This window comes from Halichoerus grypus, chromosome 5 (assembly GCF_964656455.1).
Source record: "Halichoerus grypus chromosome 5, mHalGry1.hap1.1, whole genome shotgun sequence".
In the NCBI taxonomy this organism is placed as follows: Eukaryota; Metazoa; Chordata; class Mammalia; order Carnivora; family Phocidae; genus Halichoerus; species Halichoerus grypus.
Genome location: NC_135716.1, coordinates 152522328 through 152543062, shown reverse-complemented (window position 1 = coordinate 152543062; position 20735 = coordinate 152522328). Strand labels below are relative to the sequence as shown.

General features: G+C 39.1%; 1 protein-coding gene and 1 long non-coding RNA gene across 4 annotated transcripts in view; one reads left to right on the top strand and one right to left on the bottom strand.

The window, feature by feature from the left end:
• Window positions 1-20735, top strand: part of LOC144381934 (uncharacterized) — a 648393-nt gene that overhangs the window by 540285 nt on the left and 87373 nt on the right. The window lies entirely within an intron of this gene.
• Window positions 1-20735, bottom strand: part of TESK2 (testis associated actin remodelling kinase 2) — a 149000-nt gene that overhangs the window by 70017 nt on the left and 58248 nt on the right. For both annotated transcript variants that reach the window (XM_036112644.2, XM_036112645.2), the window contains one exon: window positions 3219-3340. In XM_036112644.2, the coding sequence (XP_035968537.2) occupies window positions 3219-3340 (122 nt within the window). The remainder of the gene's footprint in view (window positions 1-3218; window positions 3341-20735) is intronic.

Below are 20735 nucleotides of genomic sequence, written 5' to 3'. Positions count from 1 at the left end.
AGCCAGATACTATACTAGGTGTTTTATAGGTACTAATTTAATTAACCCTCAATAACGACTCTATGATGTATTTACTATCATTACTCTCATTTTATAGATGGGAAAACTAAGACTCAGACAGGTTAAGTAACTTGCCTAAGACCCAGGATCTGAATATAGGCAGCTTGATCTAGAATCTAGAGCCTTCATTTTTTTTTTTAAGATTTTATTTATTTATTTATTTATTTATTTATTTATTTATTTATTCATTTGAGAGAGAGAATGCGTGTGCATGAGGCGGGGCAGAGGGAGCAGGAGAAGCAGACTCCCCACTGAGTGCAGAACTGCAGAGCTGGAATCCTGGACTCCAGGGCTCAATCCCAGGACCCTGAAATCATGACCTGAGCTGAAGTCAGACACTTAACCAACTGAGCCACCCAGGTGCCCCTAGAGCCTTCATTTTTAACCATTATACTATACTATTCCACTTCCATTACATAAAAACTGTATTTAGAATTTTTGCCGTGATAGAATAAAATTTTATTTAAAGTCATTCTTCTCATGTATTCACCAGTCAAGTTCATGGTAAAGAGAGTAAGAAAAATAGTGAAATAAAAAAGACTGTCAAGAAATATATCCAATGTTACTGATAGTTTGATCCCTCCGCACTGAGATAAAGGGCAATTTTAGTTTTCTTATTTAGTCTCTTATTTTGTTAACTCTGTTTTCTAAATGTTCCACAATGAATATGTATCACTTTTATAAAAATATCAAAAATAATAAAAATATTATTTTTAAGCAAGATGAAAATACAATCAGCTTAAAAATTCTTAAGCAGAATATCAAATCAAGACTCATCCATCTCATTCTCAAACATTATAGAGGCCCCCTAACTGATCTCTTAGCCATGAACCTCCCAACATTAAACCTGCATTTTCCATCCGTTACCCACTATCACGCTAGTCCCTGCTCAGAATCCAATACACAGAGCATAAAATATACTCTTTTTGGCTTTATGAAAGCCATTCCTGCATAACTGCATTACGTTTCCACCTTTATCTACCAATACTATGCTACCAAATCCTCAGTTCTTCTAGGAGAAGCATGGTAGAAAGAGCCCAGACCTCAGAGTCACATATCTTGACCAACACATAATGTCTTAGCCTCAGTTCCTTCAATGGTGATTAGTTATGAAGATTAAAATCTTTTTTAAAATCTTTTTAAGATTTTATTTATTCATTTGAGAGAGAGAAAGAGCAGGAGCAGGAGGAGGGGCAGAGGAAGAGGGAGAAGTAGACTCCCCATTGAGCAGGGAGCTCCATGTGGGGCTTGATCCCAGGACCCTGGTATCATGACCTGAGCCGAAGGCAGACGCTTAACAAACTGAGCCACACAGGCGCCCCAAGATTAAATCTTTAAATAGGTAAAGATCCAGCATACAAGCCTTCAATAAATGGTGGTTTTCTCATTATTGTTATTATTAGCCAAATGGGTTTTTATTCACTGATTCCTCAAAAAGCTTTGCACTTTTACCTCTGTGCTTTATTACTGTTTTGCTTCTTTTTTTTCAGACTTCCTTCCCTCTCTTCTAAAATCCTATTAAAATTCAAGTTATGGGGCACCTGAGTGGCTCAGTTGGTTAAGTGCTGCCTTCAGCTCAGGTCATGATCTCAGGGTCCTGGGATCAAGCCCCACATGGGACTCCCTGCTCAATGGGGAGTCTGCTTCTCCCTCTTCCTCTGCCCCTCCCCCTGCTCCTGCTCTTTCTCTCACTCTCTCTCTCAAATAAATACATAAAATCTTTAAAAAATAAAATAAAATTCAAGTTCTAGTTCAAGTCAACCTCCTCCAAAAAAGCTTCCCTGACTCTGCCAAGCTAATGTAATCTCTTACTCCTTTGAAATTTTATAGCTCATAGAGTTTATTCTCCCCAAGTGGTGGGGTCCTAGCTGATTTTATCAGTTCTCTTTTCATGTATGTAAGTCCCAGATCCCCAGTTAAGAGTGCAAACTCCTTCCTACTAGCAGACATTCCATTTTATATATGTCTTTATACCTTTCTGGTATCTGACAAATCACCAGGCTTATATTAAATGCTCAAAAAAATGTGCTAATCTGATTTATGCATTGGGAAGAAAGTCATCATAATAAAAATACTGGCTGAACATTTTTGTAGTAGACTACGAAGGCAACAATTTTGTATAAAGGTAGAAAGTTTCAAGTAAGCAGTATAATCTAATTCCATAATTTACTATCACTGACCAAACATGTAAGTCTTAGTTAAGCTGTATGGTTTCTCTCTAGTCCAATATAAATATTAACAATAAATGACCCTAAGTAAATAGCACTTTTAACTTTTTAAAGTGTCTTACACATAAACCCTACTTAAATATGTATTGACTCAAATAGTCTTAATTGGTTTCATTTGGAAATACAGTCACCTCACTAAAAAAAAACAAGATAATTCAAGTGAGAAAAGTTCAGATTCTGATTACTAGAAAGTGATGATTATATAACCATATTATATATAAAACTAATTCTACTCTAAAAAGGTAAACTAGGGACACCTGGGTGGCTCAGTAGGTTAAGTGTCTGATTTCGGCTCAGGTCATGACCTCAGGGTCGTGGGATCAAGCCCCATGTCTGGCTCCCTGCTCAGCATGGAATTTGCTTGTCCCTTTCCCTCTGCCCCTCCCCTGTTTCATGCAGCGCACGCACACGCACGCTCTCGTGCGCGCACACGCATACACGCGTGATTTCTCTCAGATAAATGAATAAAATCTTAAAGAATAAATAAATAGGTAAACTATGTCTTCTCAAGTAAGTGCTAAAAGTTAAGGGTAGATAGCCTGGGGGCATACTTTTATTTTCATTCACTGATTTAACTACTATTCCTCATAAAGCAATTAAGAAAATTAAATAACCACATAAAGACTAAAATCTTTTCTCTTTGATAAATTACTAATTATTAATTTAATAAGAAACAACTGTTCTAACGAGCTGCTACTAAGAGTAAAGCAATCTGAGAGACAGAAAGAAGTTGCTTTATTAAATGCAGCTAATTACCAGAAAATTAAGTCTTGATATGTAGAAAAAGACCTACAGCACACTAAACCCCAGCAAGATAGAGTAAGCACGAAATTGTGAATCCCTCTTTTTAGCTGTTAATGCTATTCTAACAAGACTCCAACAATGTTTAAGCTTTCTTGCTGATCCCCAGAAGGAAGGAAAAGCCATTACCTAAGGATGTTGGGATGGGAGAGTCTATTCATGAGCTGAACTTCTTTCAGCATGTTTGCCCGGTTACTGCTCAATGTGTTCATCTTAAGAGCCATCACCTGGCCAGAAGCTCGGTGGCGCACCTAGAAAATAAAACAGAACAAGAAAAGAGGTTCAAGGGCAGCAGTTAAATATGAGGTCAAAGTCTCCACACATGTAAACATGCCAAGATGTTTTAGTGACAGTTTAGATAAAATAGATATTATTAGGGATGTTTTTCTATAAACTGATCACATTAGGGTCTCACTTCCATTAATGAAGATGGATTTATTCCATCCAAGACCAAAACTGTTTCACATCAAGCCGGCCAGAAAAACATTGCTAATTACACCTCAATAAATGACATCTTTTCTTTTAATACCTTGAAAAAAATGGGGGAAATTTATTAGGATGGTTCCTTATGGCCAATATTGCCGAGTCTTAGGACACTAACAGTCCTCTTTGTGGAATTTTAAGTATGCACAGAAAAGATACATGCATAAGCCTTATATAACACTTAAGGGATTATAAAACTATCTTTATAGGATAATAAAGCCACCATGCTCAAAATCTCCCCCATATACACACATATATATACATATATATGAAAAAAAGCACTGCATATTAAATATAGAAAGAAGTCAGTGAAACTTTTAGAGCTAATATTATTGTAAGTCAAGCCAAATTATCTTATAATCATTTAAACATACTCAAGTCAGACACAAAAGCATGGGCCACACCATTCAAACTATTATCCACACACACAGAGGAAAATCTACTCTTAGAACATTCATCCTCTATAGAAGTCAGTCTATTTTACATGTAAAAATATTGTTTTAGGGGCGCCTGGGTGGCTCAGCCATTAAGCGTCTGCCTTCGACTCATGTCATGATCCCAGGGTCCTGGGCTCGAGCCCCACATCGGGCTCCCTGCTCAGCAGGAAGCCTGCTTCTCCCTCGCCCACTCCCCCTGCTTGTGCTCTCTCTCTCTCTCCCTCTGAAATAAATAAATAAAAATCTTTAAAATATATATATATTGTTTTATAATTTCAATGCATACTCCACAGGTTTCAAAACTGTAATACTTTACTTGCAAGAAAATTAACTATGTTTTCACCCTCTAAATGCCTCAGTAGCAGCAAAATGAGATTACCAGAGAAAATATTTTGTCTTACCCAAAAGAAGCTCAATTATTTACTGAAATGTGTTTTGCTACCAAGAAATTATGAATAAGGCAGTAGAAAAATTACTAAGTACCAAGGACCTCATTACTTTCTGGTTAAAAAAAATCATTTCAGGGGTGCCTGGGTGGCTCAGTCAGTTAGGCACCTCCTTTGCCTCTGCCTGCCACTCCCCCTCCTCATGCTCTCTCCCTCTCTCTGACAAATAAATAAATAAAATATTGTATTTGAGAGAGAGAGAGCATGAGAGGGGGAAGGGTCAGAGGGAGAAGCAGACTTCCCGCCAATCAGGGAGCCCGAAACGGGACTCGATTCTGGGACTCCAGGATCATGACCTGAGCTGAAGGCAGTTGCTTAACTGACTGAGCCACCCAGGCACCCAAATAAAATTAAAAAAAAAAAATCATTTCAGGGGTGCCTGGGTGGCTCAGTTGGTTAAGTGTCCAACTGTTGATTTCAGCTCAGGTCATGATCTCAGGGTCATGAGATCGAGCCCACTTGGGATTCTCAGATTCTCTCTCCCTCTCCTGCCCCTCTCCCTCTCTTAAAAAAAAAAAAAAAAATCATATCAGATCTTGCACAACAGGGACTTGCTATGCAAAAAATTTCATCAACCTATGGACTGTGAGTATTCTTTCAGCATGTTGTAATTTACCAAGTGGAAGTTTCAAGAGAAAATGACAACCTACTTAACTTTTCAATCTCAAGAAATTCCTTCAAATGACAATAGCCCTAGAAGTTTAGCATATTTAATACAGGACAAACATCACATTTTATCTTAGAATTCAAAGAAACAATGTTTCAGAGTGGCCAGACAGAAGGGAAAGGAGGAAGCAAAACACTGAGAGCCACAGGAACTCTGGTCAGAAAAACAGGCAGAACACTAGCTGTCTCTCCTCTCTTCTAGATCACTTAGTGAGATTTGGAACCCATCTCTCTTCCTAGTGCCTCAATGATTCTGTTGTCATGTACCTCGTGATTGAAGAAAGAGAAGTGGCTTTCCTTTTCAGATCCTGCATGGATAAGTTAAAAGAGACATTTATACACAAAGAACACACTGACAGTATTTTTCCAACTCTATTTACAGAAGACATCTGTGTTTTAATAAGTGCTCTCCATTCTGAAAGTTACTCTTCTTTTTTCATCATCTGAAAACTATCACTCAGAGATTTTAACAAAATAGTTTGATATTAAAACAATGTGAGGGCGCCTGGGTGGCTCAGTCGTTAAGCGTCTGCCTTCGGCTCAGGTCATGATCCCGGGGTCCTGGGATCGAGGCCCGCATCGGGCTCCCTGCTCCGCGGGAGGCCTGCTTCTCCCTCTCCCACTCCCCCGGCTTGTGTTCCCTCTCTCGCTCTCTCTCTGTCAAATAAATAAATTTTTAAAAAATCTTTAAAAAAAAAAAAAAAGTGAATTTCAGGGATGAACAATCTTGTATTTCAAACCAATCAGGAAAAAACCCTACTTCCTTAAACAAGTGGACATGATGAACGTGTCCATCTGTCTTTCATCTGCATAAAATACTTTCTTCTAGCCCCTCAAATTCTACTTATCTTTCAAGACCACACTCAAATATCCCCTCCTCTCTAAACCCTTCCTTGATTCTCTCTAGAAACTATTTGTGGTTTCCCTCTTTATACTACCTCAGAAAAACATTTGTAACACCAGTATACCACTTGCTACATGGTTCTGTTTATAAATATATCCCCACCAGGCTATTAAGCATCTTAAGACCAGGATCTATACTGTATCCATCTTTGTCTTACAGTGCCTGGAAGGCCTGGTACCTCATAAGGGCACAGTGAAAACAATGGCAACAAGAGTTAAATGAAACTTCTAACATCCTTTCTAAGGGCCAGTGAATAATTTATTTATCCAGGTGATTTATTTGGGCAGCAGTGGGCCAGGAGTGATTTTCTTTCTTTTTATTTTTTTTCGGGGGGGGGGCAGAGGTTGGGGGGAGGATTCAAACAGAAAAGCAGTATAAAATTTGGTCATAATTTTCTTAAGTTTACTATCTAGAAAGGGACAAACAATAAGCTATATGGCTAGTCAGAGAACAAAGAGAATGAAGAATCAAATATAGCACAAGAGGTATTTATATAAATGTTGATAGAATGAGCACTTAGGCAAAAACTTCATGGGACTTCAGTGAAACCTCAAAAGATTAATAGAGACAGAGGAAGAAGCAGGTTCCCCACTGAGCAAGGGAGCCAGACATGAGGCTCAATCCCAGGACCCTGGGATCATGACCCGAGCCGAAGGCAGACGGTTAACCGACTGAGTCGCTGAGGCGTCCCCCCTATGCTGTAGTTTTCATCCCTTTGACTTATTTATAACTAGAAGTTTGTACCTCTTAATCCCTTTACCTATTTCACCTACCCCACCCACTTTACTCCCCTAGCAACCACCATCTTAACCTTTCTTTTCTTTTTCTTTAAGATTTTACTTATTTATTTATTTGAGGGGGGAGCGGGAGGAGATGGACAAGAAGACTGCACTGAGCAAGGAGCCTGATGTGGGGCTCAATCCCACAACCCATGAGATCATGACCTGAGCCAAAATCAAGAGTAAGAAGCCTAACTGACTAAGCCTCCCAGGCACACCATTAGCTTTTATTTTCAAAGATATTTAAAGATATTTCTCTCAAGAATCTTATTAATAGGGGCACCTGGGTGGCTCAGTCGTTAAGCGTCTGCCCTCGGCTCAGGTCATGATCTCAGGGTCCTGGGATCGAGCCCCTCATCGGGCTCCCTGCTCCGCGGGAAGCCTGCTTCTCCCTCTCCCACTCCCCCTGCTTGTGTTCCCTCTCTCGCTGTGTTTCTCTCTGTCAAATAAATAAATAAAATCTTAAAAAAAAAAAAAAGAATCTTATTAATAGTAACAGTGATCTATGTGTAGAGGACAAACTTAAGCAGAAATGCACCTTCTCTTTACTCTGAAAATCTAAGTATATTTGAAGGTAATTAATTTTTGTAGTTTTGATAACTTGGAATGAAGATCCTCCTGCATTTAGGCAGGTTCCACATCTTTTGTGGACCTCTATATTTGATGGTACTTTTTTCTTCCTTTATCACCTGTAGTCCATACTTAAAAAAAAAAAATCTATCAATATCTATTAACCTTGGGGCGCCTGGGTGGCTCAGTTGGTTAAGCATCTGCCTTTGGCTCAGGTCATGATTCCAGGGTCCTGGGATTGAGCCCCGCATCAGGCTCCCTGCTCAGCAGGGAATCTGCTTCTCCCTCTCCCTCTGCTGCTCCCCCTGCTTGTTCTCTCTCTCTGTCAAATAAATAAATAAAATCTTAAAAAAAAAAAAAAAAAAACTACAGGGGTGCCTGGGTGGCTCAGTCGTTAAGCGTCTGCCTTCAGCTCACATCATGTTCCCAGGGTCCTGGGATCGAGCCCCACATCAGGCTCCCTGCTCAGCAGGGAATCTGCTTCTCCCTCTCCCTCTGCTGCTCCCCCTGCTTGTTCTCTCTCTCTCTGTCTGTCAAATAAATAAATAAATAAAATCTTAAAAAACAAAAACAAAAAACTACAGGGGTGCTTGGGTGGCTCAGTTGTTAAGCAGCTGCCTTCGGCTCAGGTCCTGATCCGAGCCCTGAGTTGGGCTTCCTGCTCCGCAGGAAGCCTGCTTCTCCCTCTCCCTCTCCCACTGCCCTTGATGTGTGCCCTCTCTCACTGTCTCTCTCTCTGTCAAATAAAATCTTAAAAAAAAAAAAAAAAAACTACAGCATAGGGAATATAGTCAATAATATTGTAATAACTTCATATGGTGACAGATGGTAACTACACTTACTGTGGTGAGCATTTCATAATGTATATAATTGTCAAATCACTATGTTGTACACCTAAAACTAATATGTCAACTATACTTCAACCAAAAATTTAAAAATAAAAATACTGGGGCACCTGGGTGGCTCAGGCGTTAAGCAGCTGCCTTCAGCTCAGGTCATGATCTCAGGGTCCTGGGATCGAGCCCTGAGTTGGGCTCCCCGCTCCGCGAGAAGCCTGCTTCTCCCTCTCTCACTCCCCCCTGCTTGTGTTCCTGCTCTCGCTCTCTCTCTCTGTCAAATAAATTAGATCTTTTAAAAAATAAATAAATAAAATAAAAATATTAATATAAAGATTAAGACCTCAGGACACTTGGGTGGCTCAGTAGGTTAAGTGTCTGCCTTCAGCTCAGGTCAGATCCTGGGATTGAGTCCCGCATCAGGCTCCTTGCTCACCCCGGAGCCTGCTTCTCCCTCTGTCTGCCACTCCCCCTGCTTGTGCTCTCGCTCTCTCTCTCTCTTTCTAGCAAATAAATAAAGTCTTAAAAAAAAAAAGATTAAGACCTCAAAAAATTAAAAATAGATTGCCATATGATCCAAAAATTCTACTTCTGGGTACATACCCAAAAGAATTGAAAGCAGGGCCTCAAAAAAATATTTGTACACCCATGTTTATAACAGGATTATTCACAATAGCCAAAATGTATAAGCAACCCAAGTGTCCATTGACAGATGAATGGATAAACAAAATGTGGTATACATATATGATGGAATATTATTATTCGGCTTTAAAAAGGAAGGAAATTCTGACACATGCCGTAATATGGATGAACCTTGAAGATACTATGTTAAGTGAAATAAGCCAGTCACAAAAAGAAATACTGTAAGCTTCCACTTACTTGAGGTAGTTAAATTTATACAAACATAATGCAGAATGGTGGTTGCCAGAGGCTTGGGGAGGGGAGGGATTTGGAGTTGTTTACTGAGTACAGAGTTTCAGCTTTGCAAGTTCTGGAGACTGGTAGCACAACAGTGCGAACTGAACTGTACACTTAAATATTGTTAAGATGGTAAATCTTATTATATGTATTTTACCACAATTAAAAATAAATGAAGGGAAGAAAAGAAAGAAAAAGAAAGAGGGAGAGAGAAGAGAAGATTAGATTGGTATTTCTCCTTGACTTTTAAACTCATCTGATGCTACCACAGGATCTCCCCAAATCCACTTTCTAAATCAGAACATAGCAGAGTGGTGAAGTGCTTGCGCTCTGGAGAAAAGCAGACTGAATCCAAGTCTGTAACGCTTAATTGATTAGCATGACTTCTCTTCGAAGTCTTCTGTTGTAAAATGAAGAGAATAATAGTCTCACAGAACTGCTATGGAGGATAAAATAGTGTTATGTTAGATGAATGAGATAATGTATATAAACTACTTAACACAGTGCTTTGGCACATAATAAACATTCAATACATAGCTATTGTTTTTAATAAAAATAAGAAACCATATGCTCATAAGAATTTGGCATATCAGGTGAATTTGACATAATACAGAAAATGCATATAATTTTATGTGAAACAGTAATAATATTCAAATTTGTATAATGCTCCCAAAATTACTTATTTATTACAAAGGGGAAAATATACTTTTACAATGGAAAGATCTGCTGGCTATTACCTTAACCAAGGGTCGGTCGCATTTAGCATTACCAAAAGTGAAACACCTGGCATTAGCAACCTTCTGATGTAATATACTTGCTGAAATGTTTAATTCAAATCTAATCATAAGAAAACAATTAGACACATCCAGAATATCTGTAAGATAACTGAACAGTACTCTCCAAACACAAAATGTGGGGGAATATTCTAGATTAAAAGAGATTAACAAACATAACCTCTGAAGGGGCACCTGGGTGGCTCAGTTGGTTAAGCAACTGCCTTCAGCTCAGGTCATGATCCCAGGGTCCTGGGATCAAGCCCCACATAGGGCTCCCTACTCCATGGGGGAGCCTGCTTCTCCCTCTCCCTCTGCCTGCCGCTCCCCCTGCTTGTGCTCTCTCTCTTTCAAATAAGTAAAATCTTAAAAAATAATAATAACCCCTGAAATGAAATATATGAAACCTTTATTTGATTCTGGGTCCAAAAAAGCCGTAAAAAACATTTTGTTGGAGCACTTGGCTGGTTCAGTGGATAGAGCATGCAACTCTTCATCTCAGGATCATGAGTTCAAGCCCCATGTTGGGTGTAGAGCTTACTTAAAAACAAAACAAAACAAAAACAAAACAAAAAACACTTTTGTTGGCAAATAGGAAAATTTTTAATAGGGACTGTATATGGAATTATTTTTCTGACTTAAGGTCAATTGTCTAAGGTATAAATAATGATACTATGGCTTTGTAAGAGAATGTATTCTTAGAAGATACAAATTAAAATATTTTAAAGTGTCATGATGTCTACAATTTGCTTTCAAGTGTTGTAAAAAAAAAAAATACTGATGGGGCACCTGGCTGGCTCAGTCCGTAGAGTATCAGACTTGATCTCAGGGTTTTAAGTTCAAGCCCCACGTTGGGTGTAGAGATTACTTAAAAAAAAATAAATAAAATCTTTTAAAAAAATACAGATAGATAAAGCAATGTAGCAAAATATTAAGCTGTAAATCCAGGTGAAGGTGGTTTATTGTATTATTCTTTTAATTTTCTGTAGATTTTTTTAAGTTTCCAAAAGTTGGAAGAAATAAGTAAAAAATGTATTTTATTTTCTCCCATAAATTTAGCATTAAGAAATAAAGAACAGGGGCGCCCGGGTAGCTCAGTCGTTAAGCGTCTGCCTTCGGCGCAGGTCATGATCCCAGGGTCCTGGGATCGAGCCCCGCATCGGGCTCCCTGCTCTGTGGGAAGCCTGCTTCTCCCTCTCCCACTCCCCCTGCTTGTGTTCCCTCTCTCGCTGTGTCTCTCTCTGTCAAATAAATAAATAAAATCTTTAAAAAAAAAAAAGAAAGAAAGAACAGGGTGCTTCAGTGGCTCAGTCGGTTAGGCATCTGCCTTCCGCTCAGGTCATGATCCCAGGGGTCCTGGGATCCAGCCCTGATTTGGGCTCCCTGCTCATCAGGGAGTCTGCTTCTCCCTTTCCCTCTGCCTCTCCCCAACCCCCTGCTCATGTGCTCTCTCCCCAGCTCTCTCTCTCAAATAAATAAAACCTTTAAAAAAAAATAAAAAGAAAGAAAGAACAGTTTAATTGTTGAAAAAAAGTTTAATTGTGTGGAAAAAAAATCAAGCCTATGTTAAAACAAAAAGTGGAATAAATCTATCAAATGTTGGGGTGCCTGGGTAGCTCAATCGGTTAAGTGTCTGACTCTTGATCTAAGCACAGGTCTTGATCTCAGGGTCATGAGTTCAATCCATGTTGAGCTCCATGCTGGTGTGGAGCCTACTTGAAAAAAAAGTTTATCAAATGTTAATAGTGATTGTCATTGGTGGTAGAACTAATATCAGTGATTTATTTTTTTTAATTTTTCTTCATTTTCCAATTCTTCCACAGTGTACTTGACTAATTTTTCTAATAGAAAATATAGCTTTTGGGGTGTCTGGGTGGCTCAGTTGGTTAAGCAACTGTCTTCAGCTCAGGTCATGATCCTGGAGTCCCGGGATCGAGTCCGCATCGGGCTCCCTGCTCAGCGGGGAGTCTGCTTCTCCCTCTGACCCTCTCCCCTCTCGTGCTCGCTCTCTCTTTCTCTCTCTCATTCTCTCTTTCAAATAAATAAATAAAATCTTTAAAAAAAAAGAAAACTTGGCTTTTCAACTTCAATTTATATTCTTTTTTTTTAATTTTATTTATTTTTGAGAGAGAGAGAATGACAGAGAGAGAAAGAATGAGAGGGGTGAGGGTCAGAGGGAGAAGCAGACTCCCTGCTAAGCAGGGAGCCCGATACAGGACTCGATCCAGGGACTCCAGGATCATGACCTGAGCCGAAGGCAGTCGCCTAACCAACTGAGCCACCCAGGCACCCCAATTTATATTCATTTTTAACTAAGTAATACATGCATGTATTTTCTTTGTAGCATATTAACACAATATAAATTAAAAAATAGGTCCCTTTGACTACCAGATCTATTAATTCCAATCTTCTTTTTTTTTTTTAAGATTTTATTTATTTATTTGACAGAGAGAGAGAGATAGCGAGAGCAGGAACACAAGCAGGGGGAGTGGGAGAGGGAGAAGCACGCTTCCTGATGAGCAGGGAGCCTGATGTGGGACTCGATCCCAGGACCCTGGGATCATGACCTGAGCCAAAGGCAGACGCTTAACGACTGAGCCACCCAGGTGCCCTAATTCCAATCTTCTGTGCCCATTCCAAGAAGTAGTTATTATCACAAGTTTGATGAGTACCCTTCTAGACCTTTAAAAAAAATGCACTGACAATACTCCCCAATACACACTCACACACACAGACTCACACACTAGAAAACTGATAGAGCATGATGTCTAACCTCAGAGAAATCTTAAGTTCTATAGAACAGAGGCTTCTTCTATTCACATGCTCAGAAGTCCAAGTACCCTGCAGGTTCTAAGGATATTTCAGCAGTATACCAAAACAAACAAAAAAGCACAAATACAATCAAATAACAATACGAAGTCACTAGAAAAGTCTGTACATAACAGTTTCTCTACCAGCATGGTAGTATTCTAATGATCATCCCCTATCATCCCACAATTCTTCTAGATTAAATATGAACAAAGGGAATATCTTCCCTTTGTTCAAAGGGAAGAGGCCAACCAGAAAAAAAGAACTATATAAAAGGTGACCAGAAAAATTGAGAATTGCCACTTAGAATGAGTGATCACAGACAGCAACAAAACATACCATGGCATTAGGCAGGGAACAATCAAGAATAGAGTTTTCCCCCTTTATCAAAGCTCAGAACAGACCCTAAAACTAAAAATCAGAGTTGAAGTTAACTTCAAGATCTGTAAACAAGAGCTACAAACCACAAACTAAAAGCCAGTCAAGTGTGTGCATGCAGCCTGGAAGTGACCAATAATCTTTCATTAGTCTTTTCAGGTACATTCAAATAGTAACAAACATTATCATCTTCTATATACAAGGCACTGTGCTGGATGTTGAGAAGCCTGTAGATCAACACTAGGCATCAGCTTGTCAGATCTTCCAGCAACCCATGTCTCCAAATCACAAAGTTTTCTTGTTGCTCTCCAGCTTAAAATTCTTCAATGGCTCGCCACTATTTGGGGAAAAAAGTCCAAATTCCTTAACAAAACTAAATCCATCTACTGCTCCCTGACTATCCCTACCCAGACTCCTCTCCTTATCTTTACCAATACATATTATGTATTTATAATTCTTTCCAAATGCATCACACTCTCTCATACTTCCTTACCTTGACACATGCTATTCTCCTTGCCTTGACGCAATCCTCACCCCCGGAGTTCCATCCCATCTCCCTACTAAATTCCTTTCAATTATTTAAGATATAGGAAACACCCCTTTCCCTGGGGGAAATCTCACTTTATTTCAAGAAAAGCTGGATGGCTCCACTTTGTGTTTTCTTAGCACTCTATCCTTATTTATCTGTTTTACAGTATTTGCATATTATATGCTGTTAGTCTACTTGTCTATCTTATACATGCCTGAGGGCAGTTGGGATTCAAGATGGCAACATAGGAAGATCCTGAACTCACCTCCTCTCCTGGACACACAGAATCTACAACTACATATGGAACAATTTCCTATATGCGTCAAGGCAAAAACTGCCTTATTCATTTCTTTGTCCCCAGAAGAATAACTTAGCTTTCCTCCACACCCCACATACACACCTTCTGACATGCAGGACTTATTTTCATATGGACAATCTAGATTTTTGTCAAATATCTTACAAAGGTAAGCAGGAAGGAGAAACATGGCAGTAATTATATAACTATGAACAGACATTAGTATAGACCACCTATAGTCACTATAGACTCTCGAAGAGAAAAAATAAATTACAGGTTATATACAATCCTACGTCCATTAGCTATTACTATAGCCCATTTTTATTCCATTCCAGTAAGCATATTAACATGAAAATAAGAGTGACAATTAATACAGGGGTACCTCTAATTCAACTCTTATTTATTTATTCATTCATTTAGAGAGAGAGAGAGAGAGCAAGGTAGGGGCAGAGGGAGAGGGAGGCAGAGAATTGTAAACAGGTTCCATGCCCAGCGTGGAGCCTGACTTAGGGCTGGATCTCACAACCCTGAGATCAGGACCTGAGCCAAAATCAAGAGTAGGACGCTTAACCGAATGAGCCACCTAGATATCCTCAACTCCAATTTATACATTTTTAAAAAATTTTTATTTACTTATTTGACAGAGAGAGAGTGACAGTGAGAGAGGGAACACAAGCAGGGGGAGTGGGAGAGGGAGAAGCAGGCTTTCCGCCGAGCAGGGAGCCCAATGCAGGGAGCCCAATGAGGGGCTCCATCCCAGGACCCCAGGATCATGACCTGAGCTGAAGGCAGACGCTCAATGACTGAGCCACCCAGGTGCCCCCCAATTTATATTTTTAAAATTAAATTATTTGCATATGTTGGTATACTAACCACTTTTAATAACAAATCACACAATATATTAACTTTAGCAGTCAGTATAAAACCAAGTTGAGAATCTCTTCTCTGGCACAGTGCCTTTAGTTTAGCATTTAGTAATTGCTCAAAAAATGTTTGCTGAATTTAAATAGTTAACTTGAGTCAGGAAGCTTAATTTCTAGAGCAAAAGAAAAGCATAAACCTCTGACCAGCTCAGAGAAATAGTAAGGAGAGAATTAAATAATAATGACAATAGCATAAGAACTGTCACAAAACAATTAATCATTAAGTTAACTATTAAATGAATGGCTTAGGACTTCCAATCAAGAAGTCACAATGAGTATACAATAAGTATACAGTAAGCTGGTATAGCAACATAAATACTAGACAAATAGGGCTTTTTTTTTTTAAAGATTTATTTATATTTGAGAGAGAGAGAGTGGGGGGCAGGGGAGGGGCAGAGAGAGAGAATCTCCAGTCAACTCCCTACTGAGCTCAGAGCCCAGCCCAACTTGGGGCTTGATCCCACAACACTGAGATCATGACCTGAGCCCAAATCAAGAGTTGGACACTTAACGAACTGAACCACCAAGGCACCCTGACAAATAGGGTTTAAAGCCGTAATTTTCAATAGAGGCTATACCAAGTCACTTTGGAGGTGTTTTTGAAGGTTTTAGGTTAAGTTTTTTGTTTATAACAATGACTGCGGGCAGGGAGTTTTGCTGGCCAGAGATGCTAGACATCCTGCAAGGTACAGGATAGTACTACACAAGGAAGCATTGTTCTATGTGCTTATGAAATTCAAACGTCTTGGGGCGCCTGGGTGGCTCAGTCGTTAAGCGGCTGCCTTCGGCTCACGTCATGATCCCAGGGTCCTGGGATCGAGTCCCACATTGGGCTCCCTGCTCCTTGGGAGCCTGTTTCTCCCTCTGCTTCTCTCTCTCTCTCTCTCTGTCTCTCATGAATAAATAAATAAAATCTTTAAAAAAAAAATAAAAAAAAAGAAATTCAAATGTCTTGCCAAACATTCATATAAGTGAAGAACATATTTATTATTACCTGAGCTTGGATTCTAACTCTATTTTACATAAAAACAAAGTCACCTTGCATTGTTTTAATATATACTGAATTTTCTAGAAATACAACTACCTTATAAATTGAGGAAAAATCACACTGATGTTATTTTCAGAACATCATTAAGAATTGGTCAACATGGGGTGCCTGGGTGGCTCAGTCGTTAAGTGTCTGCCTTCGGCTCAGGTCACGATCCCAGGGTCCTGGGATCGAGTCCCGCATCAGGCTCCCTACTCGGTGGGAAGCCTACTTCTCCCTCTCCCACTCCCCCTGCTTGTGTTCCTGCTCTCTATCAAATAAATAAAATCTGTCAAATAAATAAATAAAATCTTTAAAATAAATAAATAAATAAATAAATAAATAAAATCTTAAAAAAAAAAAAAAGAATTGGTCAACATTAAGGGGCGCCTGGGTGGCTCTGTCATTAAGCGTCTGCCTTTGGCTCAGGTCATAATCTCAGGGTCCTGGGATCGAGCCCCGCAACGGGCTCCCTGCTCAGTTGGAAGCCTGCTTCTCCCTCTCCCACTCCCCCTGCTTGTGTTCCCTCTCTAGCTGTGTCTCTCACTGTCAAATAAATAAATAAAATCTTAAAAAAATAATAATTGGACAACTTCTAAAAAAGGGGGGAGGGGTGCCTGGGTGACTCAGTCAGTTAAGCTGACTCTTGATTGCAGCTCAGATCATGATCTCAGGGCTGTGAGATTGATCCCCACATCAGGCTCCACACTGGGTGTGGAGCCTGCTTAAGATTCTCTCCCTCCCTCTCCTTCATCAATCTGTAATTTGTCTTGGCAATCTATCTCTATTTCACTTGAGGTTACTTCCCTCTTCCCCTTATCACATACAAGTAAGTCTGGTGTGTTGTTTCTTTTTTGGGGGGGTCTGTTATTATACTTTTATTCTAATATCCACCAGCATCTCTGCTCTTCAATTTTTCTTCTTGCATGGAGTGGCTTTTGATTGTCTTCTCTTAAAACTAGTCATTTATAAGAGGGTAAAAGCATCTGACTACCTCATTAAGTTTTCTACAGTAATTTTGTATATTGAAATCTATATTTTTACTACCTAATTTTCTTTTACTTTTTGTTTATCATAGAGTTAGGATATCATGTTGATGCTTTATAATTTTGAACTACAGTAACCTAATCACCTATCAGTTTCTTTTTTTAAAGATTTTATTTATTTATTTGAGAGAGAGAGGGCACAGAGGGAGAGTGAGAGGGAGAAGCAGACTTCCTGCTGAGCAGAGAACCCGACATGGGGCTCCATTCCAGGACCCTGGGATCATGACCTGAGCTGAAGGCAGACACTTAACCAGGTGCCCCAATCACCTATCAATTTCATTTCAGGGAAGTTCATTAAAAAATTTGTTATAATAAAAAACTGTTATAATAGCAATAACATAGCTATTATTCATATCACGTACTACATATTAGGTTGTGCTATGCTTTATATATATATTACATATATATTTATAATATACTATATATATGTATTCATTTAATCCTCAAAATAATCCTGGGAGGTAGGTATTATTAATGTCCCCCATTTTACAGCTATGGAAACTGGGCACAGAGAGATTAAAGGACTTTCTCAAGATCATACATCTAGTAAATGACAGAGCCAGAATTTGAACCCAAATAATGCAAACATTGGGCCTGAAAGGCTTGAGAACAACTAATCTAAGGAAAAAAAAAAGCATTGCATGCACACAACCTAACAATTATTCTGCCAAGAAATAATAATCATGATCTTGTATGTATCTAACAACACTGAACTGTAATGTCTAAAACAAAAACTGACAAAATACAAGGCAAATTTGACAAATCCACAATCTTCATGGAATATTTTAACATACTTCTCAGAAACTGTAAGTTCTAGAAGATAAGAAAGGAGTATGGATATGGTACGTTTTAATAACAAAATTGACATGCTTGATCTAATCTTGTTCCAATAAAGGTAGGCTTTATTTTTTTCCAAGTCTATATGAAAACATTTACCAAAATGCATGGATACTACATCATAAAGGAATTCTCAAAAAATTTCAAAGAATGTAGTTCCGGGGCACCTGAGTGACTCAGCTAGTTGAGTGTCCAGCTCTTGGTTTTGGCTCAAGTCTGATCTCGGGGTCATGGGATCGAGCCCCACATCAGGCTCAGTGCATTGTGCAGAGTCGCTTAGGTTTCTCTCTCCCTCTCCCTCTGCCCCTCCCGCTCGTGCTCTCTAAATAAATAAATACATTTTAAAAAAAAAAAAACTTAAAAGAGGGCGCCTGGGTGGCTCAGTTGTTAAGCAACTGCCTTCGGCTCAGGTCATGGTCCCAGGGTCCTGGGATCGAGTCCCATATCGGGCTCTCTGCTCCGCGGGAAGCCTGCTTCTCCCTCTCCCACTCCCCCTTGCTTGTGTTCCCTCTCTCGCTGTGTCTCTCTCTGTCAAATAAATAAATAAAATCTTTAAAAAAAAATAAAAATAAAAAATAAAATAAAATAAAAAAAACTTAAAAGAATGTGTTTCCAAAACCACATTCCCAGACCACTATGAAATAAAATTATAAGTCAACAATAAAAAGATAATTAAAAATAAGCATAGCAGACAATAATGTTTACTCAACATCTATTTTTTCCCCTTTTCTTGACTAGCAGGACCCCAAATAGGTGGCAATGTGCTTAGTTAATGAAAACATTCAATCTGGCAGTCTTCCTTACAGCTAGCGAAGCCAGGTAACATTACTACTAAGTAAGGAGATGTAAATGGGAATTGCTAGGTAGGGATTCTGGAAATGCTACTGTTTTCCTGATGAAATTGTCCTTTATCCCTTTTATAGCCTGGAGCAAAGATGCAGTGCTTATATCTGGAGCAGTTACTTTGTAACCAAAAGGCAAGTCCCACACTAAAGACAGAGGAAGCTAGAAGGAGCCTGGTTTGTTGATGACTTTCTTAAGCAGCTGCATAACATAGGCATTTCTCAAGATTTCTTGAGAAAAATTAGTCCCTTATTTGAATAAGCCACTATGTTCAGGTTTCTGAAACATACTGCCAAAGACAATCCTAACTGATTTGCAAAAGATTCAAAATAAATGAGTTAGAGTTCAACTAAAAATGCCCGAATAAAGAAAGTATAATAATAAAGATAAAAAGCAAAAATTAACGAAATAGAAAACAAACAACTGAGAGTTTCAACAAACCAAAAGCTGATTTGGGAATAGAAAAAACTAATAAAGAAACATGGCTCTGGATCAAGAAAAAAATCTTTTATTTTTTGGACCCTGCCTCTCCCTCTAGACTCATAAGAGTCTTGCCATTCCTTTACATGCATCCACCAGACTTGAACCAAACCAAATTTCTCACCATTCCTAGTATATTCCTCTGTGCCTCTACACATGCTTTTCCTACTGCTTGAAATGTCCTTTCCCTTACTTGTGCACAGACAAGCTCTATTTTCTTCTTCAGGAAAACTCAAGGGTGACCTTCTCTAGGAAGCCTCTAACCCTTCAAACAACGTTTATACTGGTGCCCAGTATTATATTCCTTAGTACCCTATGCATACTTTCACACAATTAGCAAATATGTATTAAGCAATTTCAGGCTCTTGCTAAAGCTCATTTTAGCAAATACTGTGTTTTAAATATATTTCCTGTCTTCTACCCTAAGCAAAGAGCTCTTTTAGAGCAGGATTTTATTCCTCTGTCCCTAGCACCTAGCTCAATGTCCTACACCTAATGAGCATTAACTAAGTATCTGCTGAGTAAATTAATGAATAAAATAGCAAATAATTAGGGCGCCTGGGTGCTCAGTCATTAAGCGTCTGCCTTCGGCTCAGGTCATGATCCTGGGGTCCTGGGATCGAGCCCCGCATCGGGCTCCCTGCTTAGTGGGAAGCCTGCTTCTCCCTCTCCCACTCCCCCTGCTTGTGTTCCCTCTCTCGCTGTCTCTCTCTGTCAAATAAATAAATAAATAAATAAATAAATAAATAAATAAATAAAATCTTTTTTAAAAAAAGATAGCAAATAATTACAATGTTTATCACATGCTAGAATTATCAACAGAGTGCTATGAGATCACAAAAGGAAAACAACCTCCCCTCACTCTCCTTGCTAAAAAATGATACACTCTAGAATCAACTTTTTGTGTATCTTTCACATGCCTTCACATAATATCGTATGTTTACAGAAATACTTCTATGCACTGAATGAATGGAAGTTATACATGAAACTTGTGTGCTTCTAGTTTTTGTTTTCCCAGCTGAATTATCAATTGAGGTGAAGGATCTTAGCAGGTATTTCTGCACAGCAATATGAACACAGTAAAATATGCTACCTGATAAATTGTCACTTGATGTCACCTAGTGCTGAGCTCAACCCACTGAGACATCTACAAAATTCTTTACTAATTAGCCCAACTTTCCACACAAACTCTAGAGGAAATATTAAATGTACTGAATATGGCCAAAGGCTACAGTCATACACTGCTGTGTGTGAACCTTCAGTACATATATGATAGAAATACAGTGTCTCCTTTAAAACACATCATTTCCCCACACACAGACACACACCAAATACTGAACCTCCCCAGAAGAGCTCCCTCTCGGAAATCCCCTGTACCTCAAAGAGGTTGCAGAACCAGATAAATGCAACAAGGAAAGAATAGGAAATTTAGCAAGAAGTAGTTTTGACAGACAATAAGGATATGCAACAGAGACCATTATCAAGGTGCAAACCCCAAAGCAGCACTGGACTGCTATCATCCTCTTTCTCTCATACTTTTCAATGCTAAACTCCTTTAAAAAGGGTGGTGAAGGAGAGGTGCCTGGGTGGCTCAGTCGTTAAGCATCTGCCTTTGGCTCCAGTCATAGTCCCAGGGTCCTGGGATCGAGCCCCACATCGGGCTCCCTG